Source organism: Falco naumanni, chromosome 1 (assembly GCF_017639655.2).
Source record: "Falco naumanni isolate bFalNau1 chromosome 1, bFalNau1.pat, whole genome shotgun sequence".
Classification (NCBI taxonomy): Eukaryota; Metazoa; Chordata; class Aves; order Falconiformes; family Falconidae; genus Falco; species Falco naumanni.
Genome location: NC_054054.1, coordinates 24,597,637 through 24,617,235, shown reverse-complemented (window position 1 = coordinate 24,617,235; position 19,599 = coordinate 24,597,637). Strand labels below are relative to the sequence as shown.

The 19,599-nt window shown below is 48.1% G+C and overlaps 1 protein-coding gene across 7 annotated transcripts in view; it reads right to left on the bottom strand.

Moving 5' to 3' along the window:
* Window positions 1-19,599, bottom strand: part of SLC4A4 (solute carrier family 4 member 4) — a 235,793-nt gene that overhangs the window by 150,337 nt on the left and 65,857 nt on the right. For 4 of the 7 annotated variants that reach the window (XM_040586266.1, XM_040586285.1, XM_040586276.1 and 1 more), the window contains exon 1: window positions 12,566-13,180. In XM_040586266.1, coding sequence (XP_040442200.1) covers window positions 12,566-12,743 — 178 coding nt within the window. In that variant the 5' untranslated portion in view covers window positions 12,744-13,180. Of the gene's footprint in view, window positions 1-12,565; window positions 13,181-19,599 lie in introns of those variants that run through there. The other 3 variants (XM_040586303.1, XM_040586294.1, XM_040586313.1) reach the window with 1 other exon arrangement.

Sequence of the window (19,599 nt, the reverse complement as noted above, 5' to 3'; positions counted from 1 at the left end):
CTACATACAGAATCCTGGTCTCCTTTCAGGTGCTCCCTCCCCGTCACCCACTGAGGCTTGCAGAAATTTCTCAGCAGGAAAAGCCAGGACACATCACACCCAGCCGGTTCCTATACCTTTACACCTGTAATTCTGTCCAGGTGTTTTTGTAGTCACTGTGGCTGGAAGCTTCAGCAGCCTGTTGGTGAGGATCCTTTTCTGCCCAAGGAAGGAAGGGGGGCAACTGTTTCAGGACCGAGAGACAGGGTGTACATGCAGCATGTGCCATGAGGAGCTGCCCTGTCCACTTCTACGTGAGGGGGAGGGCAGGTGGGGAAGACCCAGGACCAGCCTGGCATCCTCCACTTCGGATCCACTCAAGAACAGATGATGAAGAGAGCTTGGGATCTGCATGCACGAGGAGTGTGCTGGGAGCAGGGGAATTACTCTCTACACAGTCATGTCAGCCCCAAACTGGACATCCCACAGCCTGACAAGCATGAGCCATCTATATTTTTCAAACCATGGAGTTATTCATGCTACAATACAAGCGGCAAATGACAAAACCCCCCAATATTTATATGGAGAGAAATCCATAGTTCAAGTGGTGTTTCCCAAACTGGTTCTGAAACCATATTTGCCTTCAAGAGTGTTATCACCTCCTACCACGCCCTTGGTAAAAAAACAGTTCCTCCCAGAAGACTCATATGGAGTAGACCCAATGTGTGACGCACTTCTGGAGAGCTGGAGAGCTCAGGTTTCTCACAAGTTTGAATTTAGGTGATTCTGGGGAGCTTCATCGTGCAACAAGAGTCTTTCCACAAAGCCTTTTGCATTGTATACTTCAACACATACATTGAATAGGTGATCAGTGGCCACAGTGGTAATCCCAAGCGTAGGGTACTACCAGAAAATCTGAGTTACATGACATGCAAACTGAAATCATAGCCTTAGCATGGGGGGAGGGAAAGAAAAAAAAAAAAAAAAAAAAAAAAAGAAATGGTAAATCAGCAGATAGGATCAGATTATCTAGGTGTGGTGATACCTTGTGTGCCAGAGGTCTCAGCATTCACCTGGACACTGAGCTGAGTCTACAGCTTTCTGCAACCTTAGCGCATGACCAAGTGCAGACTTTAAACCTGACACTGCGTACAACTGAAATTGTTTTTTCACTGCAGATACCCACAGCCAAACGAACAAGCGGAAAGACATCACATTATTTATGATCCTCTTCATTTTTAAGCACTAATTCTTTTCAGAAAATGGTGACAGCAGAATGGCTTTTGCTTAGCAAAAACAAAACTTGGTCATTTGAAGAAAGGAGCTGAAATTTACAGGATCAAAGGATAAAGTCTGCCCAGTGCATAACATCTAAGAAGGAATCCCTTCCACATGACCTGGGTTGCTGAGACTTACAGCCTGGTCAGACTAGCCAGCCCATAAGGAATCTCAGACTGGCAACTTAGGAGGAAACAAGATCAAATCCTAACATTTAAAATTTATAAAGCAATGAAAATGAGCAGAGCATTAGTAACTTTCACCTGGCCCTTGGTTTTACTTTCAAAGCTCCTTTCCAAAGAACAGGGAGAGTTGCATTAAACCCAATCAGGCTTGGACAGGCTCATGTGGTTGTGATAGGCATGTCTACACAGCCAACCTCTTTCTCCACAAGCTCTGGCCACTTGCACCCATCAGCCGCATGTACCCAGGCACTCAGAGAAGACTGGGACAGGTATTTCAGGCTGCCTAAACGTAGGGCTTTGCTGGGAACACCCCAGCCATTGAACTTCAGGGCACAGCTGACCTACAGCAAGACCCAGGCAGGTAAAGGTGTGCCCTCCTCTGCCCAGCTATCAGTCTCACGCCTGGATGGAACTGAAACCCAGCATACCCTCAGAGCAGGGAAGCTTTACTGATTGATGTGGCTTCTGACACATCCCAGAAACATGTGGCTTTCACTTCCACCGCTAACACGCTAACGAGTGCTAGCCCGATGCAACTTGCTCCATCCCCATGTATTTAGGAACCTGCACGCACCACAGCTCTGAAGTCACACGAGACGGGCAGGGGATGCAGCCCACCACATGCTCTGCCAGCAGATGACAGCACGGCATGGCACACCTTTGTGGCCAAGGAGAAGGTGTCAGCAGACTGCCAAGCAGACAGCAAGACATGGCACCAGCCAACACGCTGCTGGGATTGTCGTCAGGCTGGTGCAGCTTGTAGCGGCTGCTTTTCAGACCCGGGGGCGGCAGCAGAAGGGTACTTCTTATGTTGTGTGAGAATCATAGGAAATAAATGACATAAAAAGCTGAAGCCCCAGAAGGACAAATAAATCATAGGGATGATCTATTTTGAAGTGAAAGATACTAAAAGTAGCAATAAGCAAGTCCCAAACTAAGCCCTGCTTAGTTTCAAATCAGCTCAAGAAATAAGAACAAAAGGCCACGCCGTCACGTGCCCAGCACCCTTAACTCTCCCTGAGTTTTAAGAGGTGCTGGCGCTGGCAGAGGAGCGGGCGCAGGTCCTTCACCCCGACCGGCTCCACCACGCAGACCGTGGCTGTCACCCTGCACACCCGGGATGGGGCGCACAGCCGGTACGACACCCCGCTTCAGAGAACCGCTGGCACCAGTGGAACAGAAACAACTCTCCCAGTCCTTCCCGTACAACCAACCACATCTCACCTAAAAATTTTCCAGGGGTGATCAGAAAGACCCTTTGTTTCCACACAGATGAAAACACAGGCCCCAAAATCAACAGGCAAATGGGAACGTTTTCAGTGATGCATGAGGAAGATGTAAATTCTGGGTAGGAAAACAGACACAGCAATTCACAAGACCTGTCAGAGAACGTGGCTGGTTCATGCATGAGGAACAAGGAAGATGATGACTCCCCCTAGCACCGTGTAAGAGCTAAGTACTATTCCCATTCACACATATGAACGCAGACACAGAAGCTCAAAAGAAAACAAAACCAAACCATATCCAAGTCTCTAGACGGGCTGGCCAGGCATACTCCCAGGCTCACCACTCTGTCCCCACAGGGTTTTCAGAACATCCTCATACTCAAGTGACTGATTTGCCATGTGAATAAAAACTTACTGATCAGGTGAGCAGCAGCAGGATTTATTGAGTACTTCAGTTGTTGAAATCTCGATGAGATCTAGACAAGCTAACACAATAGTTGAGATAAAGTGCATTCAAGTCCCTCCTTTTCCCCACAGCAAAATAGCAGAAACCACAGTTGAGCAGCAGAGCCACAGAAAAGACGCCTCTCCCTCCAAAAAGAGCCTGCACCACTGGAACAGGCTCAGCTCTTTGTGTCACAGTATGGATCTTCGTGGTGCAGAAACATGCCCTTATGTCTTACTGTGGTGATGCTTGGGTACAAAATCACCTCTCTGTAAGAGGTTCCCACGAAGGGAACCCCAAGGTCTTTGGAGGGACTGAGCGCAGACCACCACAGGACCAGCAACAGCAGCGGATGGATGCCTACAGCTGGACAAAGGATGCTGGATAAGGGACTGGCTGAGAGAAGCAGAAGAAATCACATCTGTATGGAAAAGTCTGGAATCAAGGTAGCTGAAAAAAAGGTGAGATGAGGAAGAGCCTCTGGCAGAAGGGCCTTTAAAACAACAGTAGTATGCAAGAAACTACTTCTTCCACGGTACGTGGCAACTAGCCAAAGAAAAGGGTCAGTGTCAATCCATCAGCTGATGGGACCAATTACTTGTAAAAGGACAACCATAAGGTTGAGTAGGGGGTTCACAACCTAGACAGATGCAGTAAAGGGCAAAAAAGAAAACAGAGGCTCCAAGAGAGACAACACCCACGTTACTATGCTACTGAAACATGACATAGGAAGGGATAAGATTAGAAACAACAGGGCACTCTTCAATTCTGCCAGCTCTGACAGAAGAACCCCAAATTCACGGCTAAGATGAACGTATTTGAGAGAGGACTCAGCATCAGCAATGAAGATGCAGTCACTTAACTGAGCAGGGAACTTGTCCGAAGATCCTTTTACATATTCATATTACATATGTGCGGTCCTTTACTAAAATCACTACAAGGGGCAGGGAAGACAGCACGTAAATTGGTCATTTTTTTCTTCTTTTGTAACATCGAGCTTCTAGAACATCACTATCTTCACAAGGTCAGTTTAATCTTTACGTAAATGACCTCTGCAGTCTTCAAAAGGTTCCCACGTAACATCACTATAGTTAGCCAGAAGGAAAGTCTTCCTAGCCATCTGTCTAAAGCTCACGCTTCTCAATTTCAAACGTACGCTGGCTCGCTACCCATCAATGACCCTGCCTTGAACCGCCAGATTCCTAACAAGATTCAGAGGCCGCTCCAGCAAAGCATATTTAAAAGCTGTGTTAGCACTGTGCCCCAAAGAACAGGTTGGCTCTAAAAGACAGAGCTCACAAAGTGAAGCCAAGAATATTTCCAACCAAAAAGAAAATGAGAAAATGAAATTAGGTCATCATTTGACTTCTTGAGGATCCTACAAACCCCATTTGTTTAGGAGGAGCAGACTGAGTCGGTCACCAAAAACTACACCAGGAATTGCTAGGAAATGATCAGAATACAAACCCCAGAAGACACACGCCGATGACAGCTATAAGGCACCGCTCCATGACAGGAAAATCTAAGGACGTTGGCAATGAATTAACGGTGGACATTGTTTAGATAGAACAATAAACATGTGTTTGGGGTATTCTCACTGGGCTTTATATAAGCCATTGTGAGAGTCTTACCCACAACCCCATAAGCTGCTTTTCTTTCCCTCTTCTTTGGAGCTGTGAGAGGTTACAGAAGCCACCGAACCTGTCCTGCTGTGATCTGATCTAATCTGGCCAACACTGCCTGGATTCCAGGAATGAAAAGAAAGACTTTAAAAATGCACAGCTCTAGGGAACAGGGCAGAGGAGGGGAGCCATGCTGGACTGCTTAATTTTCATGCCAAGCTGATGGGAATCACGATACCTTCAGATTTTCTGGCACCCGCCTCTAGCACCGAGTTCCTTTGCAATTATGTCCGCTTCCCAAATGACCACCCAAAAGAGCCCATCTTGGCTGAAAATCTTGGCCTCATTTTCTGTATTTCCATCTCATTAATTACCAAGGCTGACTAAACGAACACCAAGCAGGGCACTATCAATTCACAGATGCAGGTAGGTTTTAGACCACCCTCCAACATAAGTAAAAGCTGTGGTATAATGAGTACGGCATCCAGGCACTGCTCCTGTTTCAGAGAAAGAACCTCAAGCTGCTTTTGAGGTACCAGAGGTTGGCTGCTGCTTTGCCACTTGTGCACAAGCAACAGCAAGGCACACCGCTGAAATCTGCCCTCTAAACCCTGAAGCAAACACCGCGGTCCTTTGCGAGCCTAAACTCCTAATCACCACCAGCAACTGCACGAAGCAGCACATTGTCCAACGCCTGAAGAACAAACAGCAAAGGCCTGGGCACAGCTTAGCAACAAAGCCAAGACATCCAACTGCAACATGCCAGGCAGAGATGTGCCTAAACCGCCATCCTGTTTCCTAGGGTTCGCAAAGTGCCAGGCAGCTCACAGCGAGTTCCCCTAACTGCCCAACCCTGCAGCACCGCAGCACGAGACAGAAAAGCAGCCCTGCCGCAAGCAAACCTCGGGTCCAAGGCTGCAGTTAGAATCATGTACCTAGAGGCTGCGGTGCATTTTACGAAAGGCAGAAGGCGGCCAAAGCACCCGAGTTTCCTGCGTTCCTTCTCAGACTCTTTTCACTGCTAAGGAAGTTCTCCCAGTGCTGTGCAACCAGACCAGGAATATCACCCAAAGGAAAGGACAGGACAGACCTTCACAATGGCTGAGGCGATGCCCAAACTGGCACACAGACTGGGCTTATCTTAGCAAACTGTGGAACCAGCCCTAATGTCAGTTTCCAGATTAAGCCCAGCTCTACTAGTTCTGGGTGTGCAGATGACAGAAGGAAGGACACTCCTGTAGCCCCTGGCCACATGAAGGCTGGGACTGCTGGACCTGGCCAAGCTTGAAGGAACCCAACCCTGCCACAGGGTCAGGTTTCTTCCACTTTGTGCCTCAATACCTTTCCCTGTTTGCCTGTCATTTATCTTCACTTCTTCTCTCTGCCTTGATTTATGCTATGGAGTAGGTCTCTTAAAAATCCGTCCATTCAAAACCACGACAGAGTTTGCTCAATACAGCCAAACACAGCAAATGCTGGCACAACATGTTTTACAGCTGCAGCTGGGCTTCCCCCATACATTTTGTGTTACCTTTTGATTTCAAATGTCCCAGAAAAATTCAGGAAGGGAAACCAGCACACCTGGGGCTCACATGTGAAGACTGAGCAAAGGCTGTATTGGTTCTTCCATCTCCACGCTGAAGTGCCATATCCAGTATTACTGTACCTTAACAAAACGAGCTGTTGGGCAGAGGAAGGTGGGAGAAGACAGTCAAACAAGACTAGACTGGGATCCGAACTGAAACAACCCAGGAGAGGACCAAAGCATCACATAACCAGTAGGTGTGCAACTACAAGACCAGCCTGTGCGCACACTGATGCGGGACAGCATCGACAGCAACTGAAGCGCAACAGATGAGAACACTTCAAAAATGACCTTTGCAGAGTCATTTCCAGGAGCACCCCGAGACACAGAGGCCCATGGCCCTGGACTGGGAGGCCCTGCATTGCCCAAGCACCTGCCCTCTCTTGGTAGGGAGCAGCAGCTTCAGGATGGCCCCAAGAACTAAACACATCCACATCACTTGATCCCATCACAGGCTGTAAGGTCCCACCCAAGGGCCACCGTTCTAATTAGCACAGCCCTCGGCAAAATTAGTTTCACCGCCAGGTGAGAGAGCTGACGATTGTCTCAGCCCATCAGAGACAGAAAAAGGCCAGTCGCTGTCAGAATGGTACAGAAACACCTCCCTTCACTGCCACGTACCTCACACTCCTAGCCAGTGTCAGTGCAAAACTTATCATCACTTAAAAGAAAACACAATCTTTCCTTTGCAACGGGCAAACCACATCACATATTGACTCAGCTGTTCTGACAACATTTTCTGGATTTCTCCTGCGTGCGCAGCCAACTTATCACTACCTTATGTAAAGTCGGTTTATCATCATCTGAACTTGGATTGCAGATTTTCTCACAGACCCTGGAGTAGGCGGGCATCAACAACTTCCCACACAACCCCGGCGACTTCACAGCTCATGCTGAGCCCTGACAGCAGATGAAAGACACCTGCAATGACCAGAACGATATCCCGTGCCACGACGGGGAAGACAGACACCCGCTGGAAATTGCCAGTAGTAAGCGCACTCACAGATTTACTAGCAGCAAGCTAACAAACGACTGCAAACTGATATTATCTTACTAACAAAAATTTCTGAACAAGCCGCTTCTTGAGCAATTCCTATTTCGCAGACCTTGCAGCATTTGTACTATCGACTTACTTAATCCTTGCTCACAAAAACCGCTCCCAACTTTTCCATAGGGATTTACCGTATTATCAAAAGTCTGCAGTGAAGTCACAGCACTAGACCTTTTCATTTCCAGCAAGCCAGTTAACAGCGCATTTCAGCATCCTGCAAAGTGTCACGGGGAATTAAAGCTGGGGAGAAGCTCATCTGAAATCTTTCATCCAGATATTTCGAAGCTGAAAAGATCCAAACTACCTGTCTTGTTTTCACTGACTGTGTGGGGCAGCATTCAGACCCCAAGCTGGGCCTGGTGCTCCCAAGTCGTGCCAGCTGCTGCGAAAAGGCAGTGCCCGCGTCCCCATCGTTTTCCTTTTGCACAAGCAAAGCCTGACTCAGTTTCACCAAAGCAAAATGCAGCCTACTCTACCTCCACGCATAAAGTAAAGGTACCAAAGAATATCAGCAAAGTACATTCCGTGCTGAGGTTTTAGCCGGTTAATTTTTTTAGTGGTATTTATTTCAGAAGGAATTAAAAACTCTGATATGAAACAGGTCTTCTGGTTATTTCTGGAAATGGAGAAGGCCTGTCTACAGTCATTGATCAAAAACTGAGGGCGGGGATGAGAGAAGAAAACAAAGCTCATCTCTCCCACCTTCTGCCTGCTCTTAATAAAGGTAAAGATTTTCACAGTTATCTTTACCCTTTCAACCTCTCTCCTCATTAATCCAACCATCAAGTAATAATCTTAGGCTTACGGCATCACACAGCTTTCTACCAGCAAAGCGCAATGACACAACAGGGTCAGGAATAGAAAGCAAGGAGGAGGGAAGTGTGGGAAGCAGACACCTAAAATGGAAAAAGCAGTTACAGAAAGCTGTTATAAAATCCCTGGTTTAGGCTCTCTCTATAGTAAATACCATAAAGACAACAGGATCTGTGAAAAAGTTTCTGCCGTAAGAGCATTTTTTCCTGAATTCCCCCCTACAACAGTGGTATCTAAGAGGTAATTTACTTCGCTAATCGATTGAAAGGCAGGACAAAGCACCTTGACGGGGGTGCTGGTCCCTGCTGCTAACGCAGCAGCCAGAGCACCCCTTGGGTTTTCAGCAACAGCACTGTCAGCCCTGGCACCCAGCACCCTCCGCCCCGCCACGAAGCCAGGGCAGCAGCAAGCCGAGGGGGAAGTTACGCTTAGAGAGCCAAGAATACCTTATCTCAAAGGATAAGGTGGAGCTTTACTTTTCCCCTCTTGCAAAATTGGTTATTAAGTAATCTGTTTATGTCACACATACCAGCACTCCTAACAGTGGCATTAAAGCAACATGTCCTTAACCCTCAAGGAAAGGAACGAGCAGTGCTCTAAATGAATGGGAATGGTTTTCTCGCACAGGAAGGTTCAGCTTAGGGCAGCGCCTCTTCCCCACTCCCCCTGAGAAAGCCAACGTTTCTGCATTGCTTTCCTTCCAGCTGGACCCGGGCAGATTCCTCGCCTCACCAAGTCACGTTTCTGGGCGCTCACGTGCCACATCAGTGACAGCCAGCACCGCAGCTCTTCCTACCCCACAGGCACCGAGCTAGCCGACGGAGCCCTCCTGATACAGACACAGCAGGGGGCTGAGCTGGGGTGCCGTAATTCTCCCATGTCAACAGCTGATGTCACTCATAAAACAGCAACACATTCCAACACAGGACCAGACTGAGGTGACATCTTAGAGAAACATTAAATGATCTCTGGAAACTAGCCCAAAGGAACGGCCTTTTTGGCAGGTATGTATAGTTTCTATTAACACTACATTTACTCAGCAAGGGCATGACCGACCATTGCCCCAAGCTGAACATGTCGCAACATCCAACGGACCAGAAATGCCCGTTTTTCCCCCTCCTTAAACAGCAAAGTCCTTCCCTCTCCCCCACACCGCAACATAATCAAATTAGCAAGTGACATGGTAATTCAGAGCTGCCGTCTCCAACTCGCAGGTGTAACGTGAGGCCATCGGGCACCAAGAAAACAACGTTGCTCTTCCTCTCTCCTCGCAAAGAGCACGCAAAACAGCGAAGCTCGAAGCCACGGCTTTAAAATTCTGTCCTCATCGGCTGGAAACCAAACCAATGCACAAGCAACACGAGCAGCCTGCTTTCTGAGCCTGTTGTAATGTCTCACAGTTGAGTCTTCCCGTTCTCTCCTGCAAACTCCAGCAGCTGGGAAATCCCCAAATCCCACCACCTGAACACCATGCTGTCAGCTTGCTTCTGATAAAAGTTGTAACTCCCCTCTCCCTAGCAGAGGGAAAAGAAAATAGTCTCCACTCTGCTCAGGGTTGTGGTGGGGTTTTTTTTCCCCTGCAAGTTTAGCGATATTAAGAGTAGCTTTAAAGAGCCTTCCTGAGAAATCTGATCGATATGAACTGCTGGGTCCAAAGAATTATTGGGAAAGGAATGGAAAGAAGGTCCAAGAGAGGCAAAGAACTTTATAAGTATGTTGTTTCCTCATGAAAGTAGGCTAAAACTAAAAACTCTCAGAAAAATAAAACGCACCTAGAGGTAACAGTCCCACTCACTGTTTCTTCTACAAAGGATGCAACTACTGAAAGCCTTTAAAAGCAGCAAGTTATAACCGTGCCGTGAAGGTGGCTGAAGTAATGGAGAGCACTTCGGAGTGAACAGCTTCAGGTCTCTAGACAAATGTTCTCCTCCCTGAACCATCCCACGTGCAGCACAGAAATCTAGCAGAGAGACTTAAAAACATCTGCACCAAGGGTCAGCTGAAGGTCTTCAACCTGATGTTTTAGCCCTTCTGTTGGATCTTAAACTGAAAGGGAGTAGATTTAGATTAGATATTGGGAAGAAGTTCTTCACCGTGAGGGCGGCGAGGTGCTGGCCCAGGCTGCCCAGAGCAGCTGTGGGTGCCCCATCCCTGGCAGTGCTCAAGGCCAGGCTGGACGGGGCTGGGAGCAGCCTGGGCTGGTGGGAGGGGTCCCTGCCTGTGGCAGGGGGGTGGGAACTGGAGGTTCTTTGAGGTCCCTTCCAGCCCAAACCATTCTGTGAATCTACGATTCGTTCTATACGTGCAGACTATGACTGTTACACAGGGTACGTGTGTGCATATTAGACAGACATGTGCATTAAGCATATTTATATACAGGACACATATCTGAGAAGGGAGTCAGACGTAGCCGAGGACATGCATAGAATCAGCTCCATTTAGGTTGGACATCTTCCCCGCTAAGGCAGATAAGATCTCCTCAAAGTGTCAAAGCCTTTAGCGATGACTTGCAGTGTGGCAATGCCCCAGATTTCCCAGGTAGGCTGTGAATTCAAGGCTGTCCCACTGCAGAAGAGTGGAGCGGCTGAGCAGCGGCTCACCAACTGCATCATTCACGCATCGTGGCACTGACAGATGCTACGGCGTCAGCAGTGGCCCCGCCACAGACGGCAGCTCCCTTTGTGATTTAGCTAGGTCATTCGCAGAAGCCTGGCGAGAACTGAGGCGCTGCCTTTAGCACGAACAAGGGAATTAGCTGGTTACACAGCTCCACGTCTCTCTGGAAGCTCAGACAAGCATCTACAGTTCTCAGAAGCCTGTCGGGTGCCATTAGAAGTACTTGTTTCACCCTCCTCTTCTTACCCCAGCAAGATGAACTGCAGCCAGTCTGGTAGCTCAGCTACATCAAATGAGGATATCAATGTGGAAACACGGAGATAAACACACCACATCGACAAATAATGCTCAAAGCATTAAGGGCAGCCCTTTTTCACAGCACCTGCAGACAGTTAGAAGGACGGTCCCGCACTGCTCTTCACAAACAGCAACTTGTATTGTATTCCTGGAGTGTCACACACAGTCAATACCCACCACACAGCATGTGGCAATATTTAAGGCAGTAAAATATAAAAAAATATTCTCTCTCTCTCCCCTCTCAAATGTTTCGGCTGTGCCAAAGGGTCAATTATTCTACAAGCAAAAGGCCAATACAAAACCCCTGTCATTCCAACCCCGCAGACAGCAAATGGCCTAATTAAACCCAACATGATGATTTATAGCTACTGAGCACAGACTGCTTCACAGAAGAGAGGAAGAAAACACAGGCTTTTTCATGGGAAGGACTCGTTTGATTTGCTGGAAGTGTTCTAATTCGTATTTCTGGAGCTTTTTTTTCTTTCATACTGCTCAGTCCTTTAGTGTCTGGTGACAATAACACGGCTGGAACCCTACCCCTTCCAAAACGTTTTCAACCAAAAAGCCACAGGCATCTGTTTGCAATTAGAGAAATCAGAATAAAACTATATATCTAAGTCAAGAGGGGAAGGACAGCACTGGGAGGTGCAATGCTGGCCTCCTTTTCCCCTTCCAGGTGGAGTATGTACTCTATCAACCTTTCCTCCTCCTTCCCCACTAGTTTATCAAGCACATGGCCAACTGATCCTCAAAAAAAAAGAGAATTTGCTGCAGATAATTCATTCCTATCAGCATAATCATTTTCCACAAACCACCTTAAACTCCTTTAAATTCCTTTTACCTTTTGGATTTCACAACATTTTTGTTTAGAAAATAAAAACACTTTCAAAGGAGTCTACTCTCTTTCTAAAAAGTGAGGAAACTGTTTGCTCTGTTAACAAAGTTCCTCTTCAAGGGAAACATTTTCTCTTTATGCCTGCTAAGCTAAAGGGATGACCCAAGCAAACATTTACTTGCTGCCTGATGTCCACCCCGACACTTGGTGCAAATTCTGCTGTTTTTTCCAGTGTGCTCCTCCACCTGTGATGCCTGCCACTGTATTCCAGCACTTCCAAGCATGGTGGTGATATGCCTGCATTGCCAAAACTATATTCACGAAGGAAAGCAAACCAAACAGCTCTGATATTTCAAAGCCACTATGCAAGACACAGCAAACAGGACTTTGCGGGGAGTGGAAACGTGTGCCTGCAGCCCGTAACATCCACTCCTGAACTGAAAAAGAGGGTTTCTTTAAAAAGCCTGTTTCGCCCCCATCAAGCTTACCAGTGTTTCGGTCAATTTTAGGGTTAATCACTCGGCAAAACAAAGGCGTCCTTCTTCTCTGATATCCGACTGTGCCATGCCAAGCTTAAACACAAACACAAACTGTGAAGGCACCCTTTCGCCCCAGCAGTCCAAGGTCTCTTACCTTCCACTTCTTCTTCGTCACATACATGCTTAAGGAAGGAAGCCCCTCTATCCAGTACCGCCTCGTCCTCCATCCTATAGTAATAGAAAAGAAAAAAGGAATGCTCAGACTTCTCCTGGAGTGAGCTACTTGAACCAGCCCAGGTCCTGGGCAGGTTAACTTGCAAGCTGCTGTTCATGTTCCTGTGGGCACTCCTGTTCTCCTTCCAGTGCCTGCTGTTCCTTCATAGAGCTCCTTTCAAACGGCGTTTGGTTTAAGCTGGCCTCATGTAGCTTGAATTCTAACCTTGAGATGACATCACTGGTGCCAGGTGTGAGAAAGGTAATCCCAGCTAGAAATCTTTGGGGTTTTTTTTTCCTGTTTCTTGTTTCTTTTTTTTTTTTTTCTCCTCTTCTCCCCTCCTCCTTTTTCCTTTTTTTGCTAAAAAGGCCGTATAGACACACATGCAAGTTTGGGACTGTCTATGCAATAGCCAAGAGTTTGTGGAATTCCAGTTTCCTTTTAAAGTCCTTCTAAAAGACTGCGACTGCAGAACCACGTACACGAGCAAGCACGCGTACTACACACAGACACACACACATGCGTTCGAGTGCACAGCGGGAGAGCAGGCTTCAGCCAGCCGCTTAATACCAGCAAAGCACACTTGTCTGTTGGGAGACAAGCTTCGTGTCACATGTTGGCCTTACAGAAATCCGACATACAAGGATTATCCCGAGACCGAGCTACAGCAAGTCAGACCGTCACAGCAGTCATTTATGTGTGTCACCCATTCATTCATCCCTCTGGGGACAGGGTTTAGTCGTTACCTGCCTTCTCCTCCCTGCTTCCTCCCACCTCTTCTCTGCTTCCCCGTGCAGAAGAGACGACTCATCCTAGACCTCTGCCATAAAAGTGGCGCTGCCCAAAACTCGTGCTGCTTTATTTCACCCACAAAATAAGACCCTGCACCCTTCCCAAGGGTTCATCTGCAAACTCGCTTTTGATAAGAAAATAAATTAAAAAGATAAAATAACCCCCCAAAAATTAAAATCTAGCGATATTAAATAATCTCCTTAGAGGCTTAAAGTCTAAGCACACATTTGCTGCTTGCTGCTGGACAGCTTTCTGTCTTAATACAACTGGAGACCTTGCTGGCAACCTGTTTCCCTACCAACGGCAAGAAACAGGCATATGCGGGTAACCATCAAACCCCAACACCTCTTCCTTTTATTCTCTAGATGGAATAGGGACAAACTAGGTACAGAAGGAGACAAAGCCTTCAAAATTTCTTCTCATCCATCCTGCTTCCACTTGCCATCCCACAAGATCCTCCCAGTGCAGTAGTAGCAAACACTTTTTAAGGGCACGTTCAGATTCAGAAAAGCATGGAACCTGAACGGATGGGCGCTGAGAAATCAGAATGTCTTAGGATATTTACCTCATGTGTCAACACCTACCTAAAGAACAACAACAAAATAATAATTCGGCCGCAAAAGAAAGTACCAGAGTGCCGGTGTTCTGCAAGCAGGAGCACGGCAGCCTCTCTCCCATCTTTGCCAAGTTTCTCTCCACCTCAAGCCCTTCACTGACGCACCACTGGCCCCATCCTGGGCTCTCAGACCACAGCTCTGCTCTCATCAATGAGTCTCAGGGATGTCACAGATAAAAAAAGAACAAAGCAGAACAGGTCAGATTCAAACCCACCAACTAAGTATGAGGAGACATGCATTTTTCATTGGGATTATCGGATGGCAGCCAACAGCACAGCACCGTACCCAGGAGCGACCGTCAGCATCGCTCCTCAGTTTAGGTCCAGTGGAGGCATTTGGGTTGAGGCCCAGCACCCCTCCACGCAGACTGCTCCTGCCCGTGCTGACTGCTGGAAGGAATTGAAGATGACGTTTCCTTGACTTGAGAAAGGCCCCGTTTCGCAAGCGGGTGCTGCCCCGCACGAAGGGGCAGGACGCGCTTCTCGCCAGCCTGGCGCACAGAGCCCCGCTTGAGCACGCAGGCAGAAGCCTTCCCCACAAGTCTCAGCTCTTCATTACGTTATTCAAGACTACCTATACTTTTTTTTCCTAAAGCAATAAAAGGGAACCTATTTCACGGATGCTCTTGCCTGTTTGCAACGGTTGTGTAGGCACACCCCGATTTTTTTTTTTTCTCTGCCCTCCTTCCCCAAAGCAGCACAGTAGCTACTTGCTATAAACACAGCTGAAAACATCTGGAACAGATGGTACTGGATTTCCAGACCAAAACACAAACCACACACCCTTTATTGCTCTGTAAAGTCCATTCTTACAGTTTCACACGCAACATGCCCCAGCAATTGCCTCCATCCCCTGAGCACCGGCACACTCGGGCTCCCCGGCATACGCCCATGCACACAAGCGCACCCACGCATCCCACAGCCCCGCTCATACACCAGCCTCCATCTTTGGCAGCATCAGAAAAGCAAGACTCATAGCAGTTGTGGGTACAGGGAAGAGGGGAAAAATAGGGCAAGGAAGGACGCAATTTCCACTGCCTGCAAGGAATATAGTGCTGAAAATTCACCAGGTGCCGTCCACCCGGTTACGATGTCTGCTCCAGTTCCCCACCACAGCAGCGCATCCTCCCAGCGTCGCCCTGCCCTGCTTGCTGCCGAGCATCCCAGGCAGCCCCTCACCAAGGGCAGCAGGAACAGACCCCGTGCTTCCCACCCACCTACTCCCCCCAAAAAAGGTATTTTTCCTCCCTTGGATCCATCTACCACATTTAACAGCTGCGCTTTCTAGCTGCAGAGTGTTGGAAAACTGCTTTGGACATATTGCAAGCCTGATGCATTCCCTGAAACACACGTAGAGCGGATCCAAAGGAGCTGGGGGGGGTTTAAAGGGCCAGGAATAGAGCCTGGGTTGCCTTGGCATGGTGCCCCGTTTCTTAATCCGCAGGAGTTTAGTGATTAGACTCCCAAGCGCCACCTCCCTTGACTTGGTCTTTTCTGCCCTTCTCAGATTACTGCAGGATTTCTTCAGGCCAACATCCAGCAAGAAAACATCCTTTATGAATTTGCACGGGGGAAATATTTCAGCCCCCTGGAATTTTTCAAGTAACACGCAAAAGGGAATTGCAAAAATTAAAAACTAACCAACCAACCATGTATCACCTGAAAAAACAAGACAATCTTCACTTGGGTCTTCAGGGGAAAACTGGCAAGAGTCTTATCAGTGACACACCACAGCAAGGAAAGGTATTTCACCATCCCGTGGAGAAGATGGACACACTGGATAAATAAAGAGTGGAAAATATTTAGGGCCTCTGAACAGACATTTTCATGCTTTGGTTTAAGTGTGGTTTACCAGCTCCTCGTAGTAAGGTAAAAAGCACAGGACATTCAGACACTTTTTATCTAGATCCCCATACTCATTACTGCTACTGCAAGGTTTTTGGAAACAAACCCGAAAAATTAATTTAAAAATATTTGGTTTCTATTTTCAGCATCTAGATCTGATCAAGTCACGTACTCTGACAGAATATACTCCGGCGAAAAAACACGAGCTGCTTCAGCAGATGTCTTCTCTGGGTTGATAACTAGATCGGACCGAACATTTTGAGAAATGCCGCTGTTCCTACAGGGTTCTAACCGGAGCCACGCACAGCCCACCTGACCCAGAGCACAGCTCAACCCCAGTTTGCAGACCAGCTCACAGAAACACTCTGCCAGGGTACTCCCGAAGAACAGGATTTCATACTAAGAGGGATCCCAGACCTCCTAATGCAGAGAAAAGTTGGTATAAAATGGGCACAATGAAGGAAATCAAATGGCAAAAAGCAGAAAACAAGATGCTCCTCTGTTCTCCAGGGAGCCGAGCACAGCCTGAGACAGGGGCGAGGATGTTTGCCTCTCGCTTCTGAGGCAAGAGCGTACTGGAGCATGGAGCGCCAGCAGGGCAAACCTGCCTCTGAAGGGTTCTGAAGGGAAGCGCTGGGGCTCAAAACAAAACACACCAAAAAAAAAAATAAAACTCCTTGTCCCCCTTGTCTCCTTCCTCTTGCTTACGCTGATCTAAGAGTCTCCGGTTTTATATAATTTTATAAATTATAGGGCTTGATATTTCATGTTTAATTTTAATATTTAATATAATTTAATAAATTGTGGGGTTGTATATTTAAATGTTTGATATTTTATGTAATTTTATTAATTATAGGGTTTAATATAATTTTTACATTTTTTAATAAATCTTTCATGCTCATTACAGCAGCGAACATTTGCCACACATCTCCAAAGTGGTGGTCTGCAGCAGCAAGTCACCTCAGCTGTCCCGTCCGGAGGCTGAGCCCTGCTGCAAGTGCCTGTCCCACTCCCTGCAAGCAGCGCCAGGAATTGGGGTGCTGCCACCCCCGGCCACACACACCCACCCACCCCGCCCCGGGGCCTCCCCTGACAGCCACCAACACCCACACCTCCTCGACAGGAGAAGAGGGGAATTAGCATTTGGTATAAATCAAGCAGAAGGGGTAATGTGGCAATGCAAGCCGCCGTGTGGGGATGCAACTGGGGCGAGCGGATAAATGCGTAACACAGCTGGGGAGCAAGAAACCGGAGCTATTACTTGCTGATAAGCTTTTACGATTCTGCCCATTTCAAACGTCTTTTGCAATCAGGAAGAAACTCCGGCAAACTCTGGACTGGAAAAAAAAAAAAAAAAAAAAAGGGAAAAAAAATTAAAAAAAGAGGGAGGAGAAAAAAAAAAAAAGACTCTGTGCCAGCTCCATGACCAAAATGGATAGCATAACGCAGAGCCCATGTGAAAGTCACATTTACAGAGCAACCCCTCTTGCAATAAGCCAGGGCACAGAGTGTGTCAACAGCTTCAGGGAGGAGAGGCTTGGGGCCACCGGGTCGCAGCGCTGTGATGCCAGCCAGCCCGCCCAGGCAGCAGCCCCAGCAGCGGGGGCTCTCGCAGGTGTCACGTCAAACCCGCGCAGTGAAGCGTGCCAGTGCCACCGCGCCTGCGCCACGGCTCTTGCAGGCAGGCGGGTGAAAGCCGTCAGTTTTCATGGGAAAGGCAAGTGAAACAAGATCTTCCCCAGCGTGCAGAATCAACCTCACCTGCTTCCCAGAGCCCAGCATCAATTACCTGTCAAGATTTTTTTTGCTTCAGAAAAATGCTACTGTCAAGTGGAGCAGGACTGCAAGGGATGGGGATGCTGGGTGGGAAATAGAGACAAAGCCAAGTAACCAGCGCACCAGGCGTCGCTGGCTAAGCCGTTTGGCAGGTCCCTCAAACCCACAAGGATTACATCCGAACCCACCCACACCCCACTCCCCCTCACCATTCACCTCCTAGACACAAAAGGAGGAAACTGTCCGGCCCACATGTCAGCTCTCCTCTTTGAGGCTTAGTTTTCATCGTTTCCAGCAGCGGAGACTCTACAGCTCCCAGCAGAACAGACAGCTGCCTCCAACAGCTTGATCTGTTTGGCCACTCCAACACCCACTACACAAAGGGCTCCTGTACCTAGAACCTCCAGTTCCCACCCCCTGCCACAGGCAGGGACACCTCCCACCAGCCCTGGCTGCTCCCAGCCCCGTCCAGCCTGGCCTTGAGCACTGCCAGGGATGGGGCACCCACAGCTGCTCTGGGCAGCCTGGGCCAGCGCCTCGCCGCCCTCACAGTGAAGAACTTCTTCCTAATATCTAATCTAAATCTATCCTCTTTCAGTTTAAAACCAATCCCCCTTGTTCTATCACTACCTCTGCCATTCCTCCCCATGCTGCTAGGAACAAACTCTGGGCGACTCCCACACACGTACCCATCAGCTCTGGTTTTACTGCTGTTAATCGTGACTAGAACTTGCCAAAACCAACGTGGCGTGGCTTGCAAGAACAGCCATGGGTCCAACCACAGATACACTCCACTCTGCTCCCCACAAGGTATAAGGGGCCTGCTCATCACAGCCCAGCTGGCATTCAGAGTTCTCCACAGGACTGAGACACATCCTTCCACCACCACCACCACCACCACCACTTGTGACAAGCAGTATCACTCAATCTTCAACAACCGATGGAACACCACAACTATCGGTAGACCCAGAGGCTCACCCAGACAGGATGCACAGGGGCTGGACCCAAGTTGACAAAAGAGCCACCACAGGCCTCCCTGCCAGTGCGAACTGGTGCCTTCACCAAGCCACCCCAAGCTGGATGCCACCAGGGTGCGGATGCGTGCCTGAATCCCAAAGACGACAAGTCAATATGCTGAACAGGCTTCTTCTGTCAACAGGCTGCAGAGGGAAGGCAAGAACTTCATTTCTTTTCTCTGCAACCTGTGAAGCATTCTGATACCCTGATGCTAGTGGCCAAGTAAACAGGAAATCAGGAAGGAGACTTGGTCCAAATTGATGCTCTCACAGCCCGTAAGCAAATGCTTGAATAAACAGACCTAAAATGACCGATTCCTTTTTAGGGGCTAGATGCGTTGTGTTTTTCTCACGTACTTGCATATGGGCTCTACCACACAGGAAAACGAGCTTCTGACTACACTCAGCACGGTCTGCTTGATGCACTTTTAGAACGCATTGCCAAATTTATCTCGGACGCATCTTCCCCTGTCAGCTCTAAAACAGCATTTATTTACATGCTTTCTCAGCAAAAGGCTGTACTCACCAGGAGCAGCAGAGGACAGAAGCCTCTGCTTTCTGCAGAAAGAACTTGTGCTGTAATATTTTTAAATCCAAACATAAAACCAGCTCCTTCCAAAATAATTCTCAATAATCAACAGGGAACTAATACCCGAGATGACTGCTTGGCAAACGCAATCGAGTAGAGCAGATGCAGAGGGACTCAGCTCGGCTCTTCCCCCTCCTGCAGACTTCTCGGCCACGTGGAGAATGCCTTTTCCTCTCTCCAGGGCAGCGTCAATCATCTCCTGTACAGAATCCTGAGACAACCACAAATGCTACAAGACCACAATCTGTAAATGCAAGCAAGGTGCTGAAGCACCTCTTTTTTTTCTGATGATGCAGGACGCGTGGGAAAAGGCTGGAAGACATACAACCTTGACAGAGCG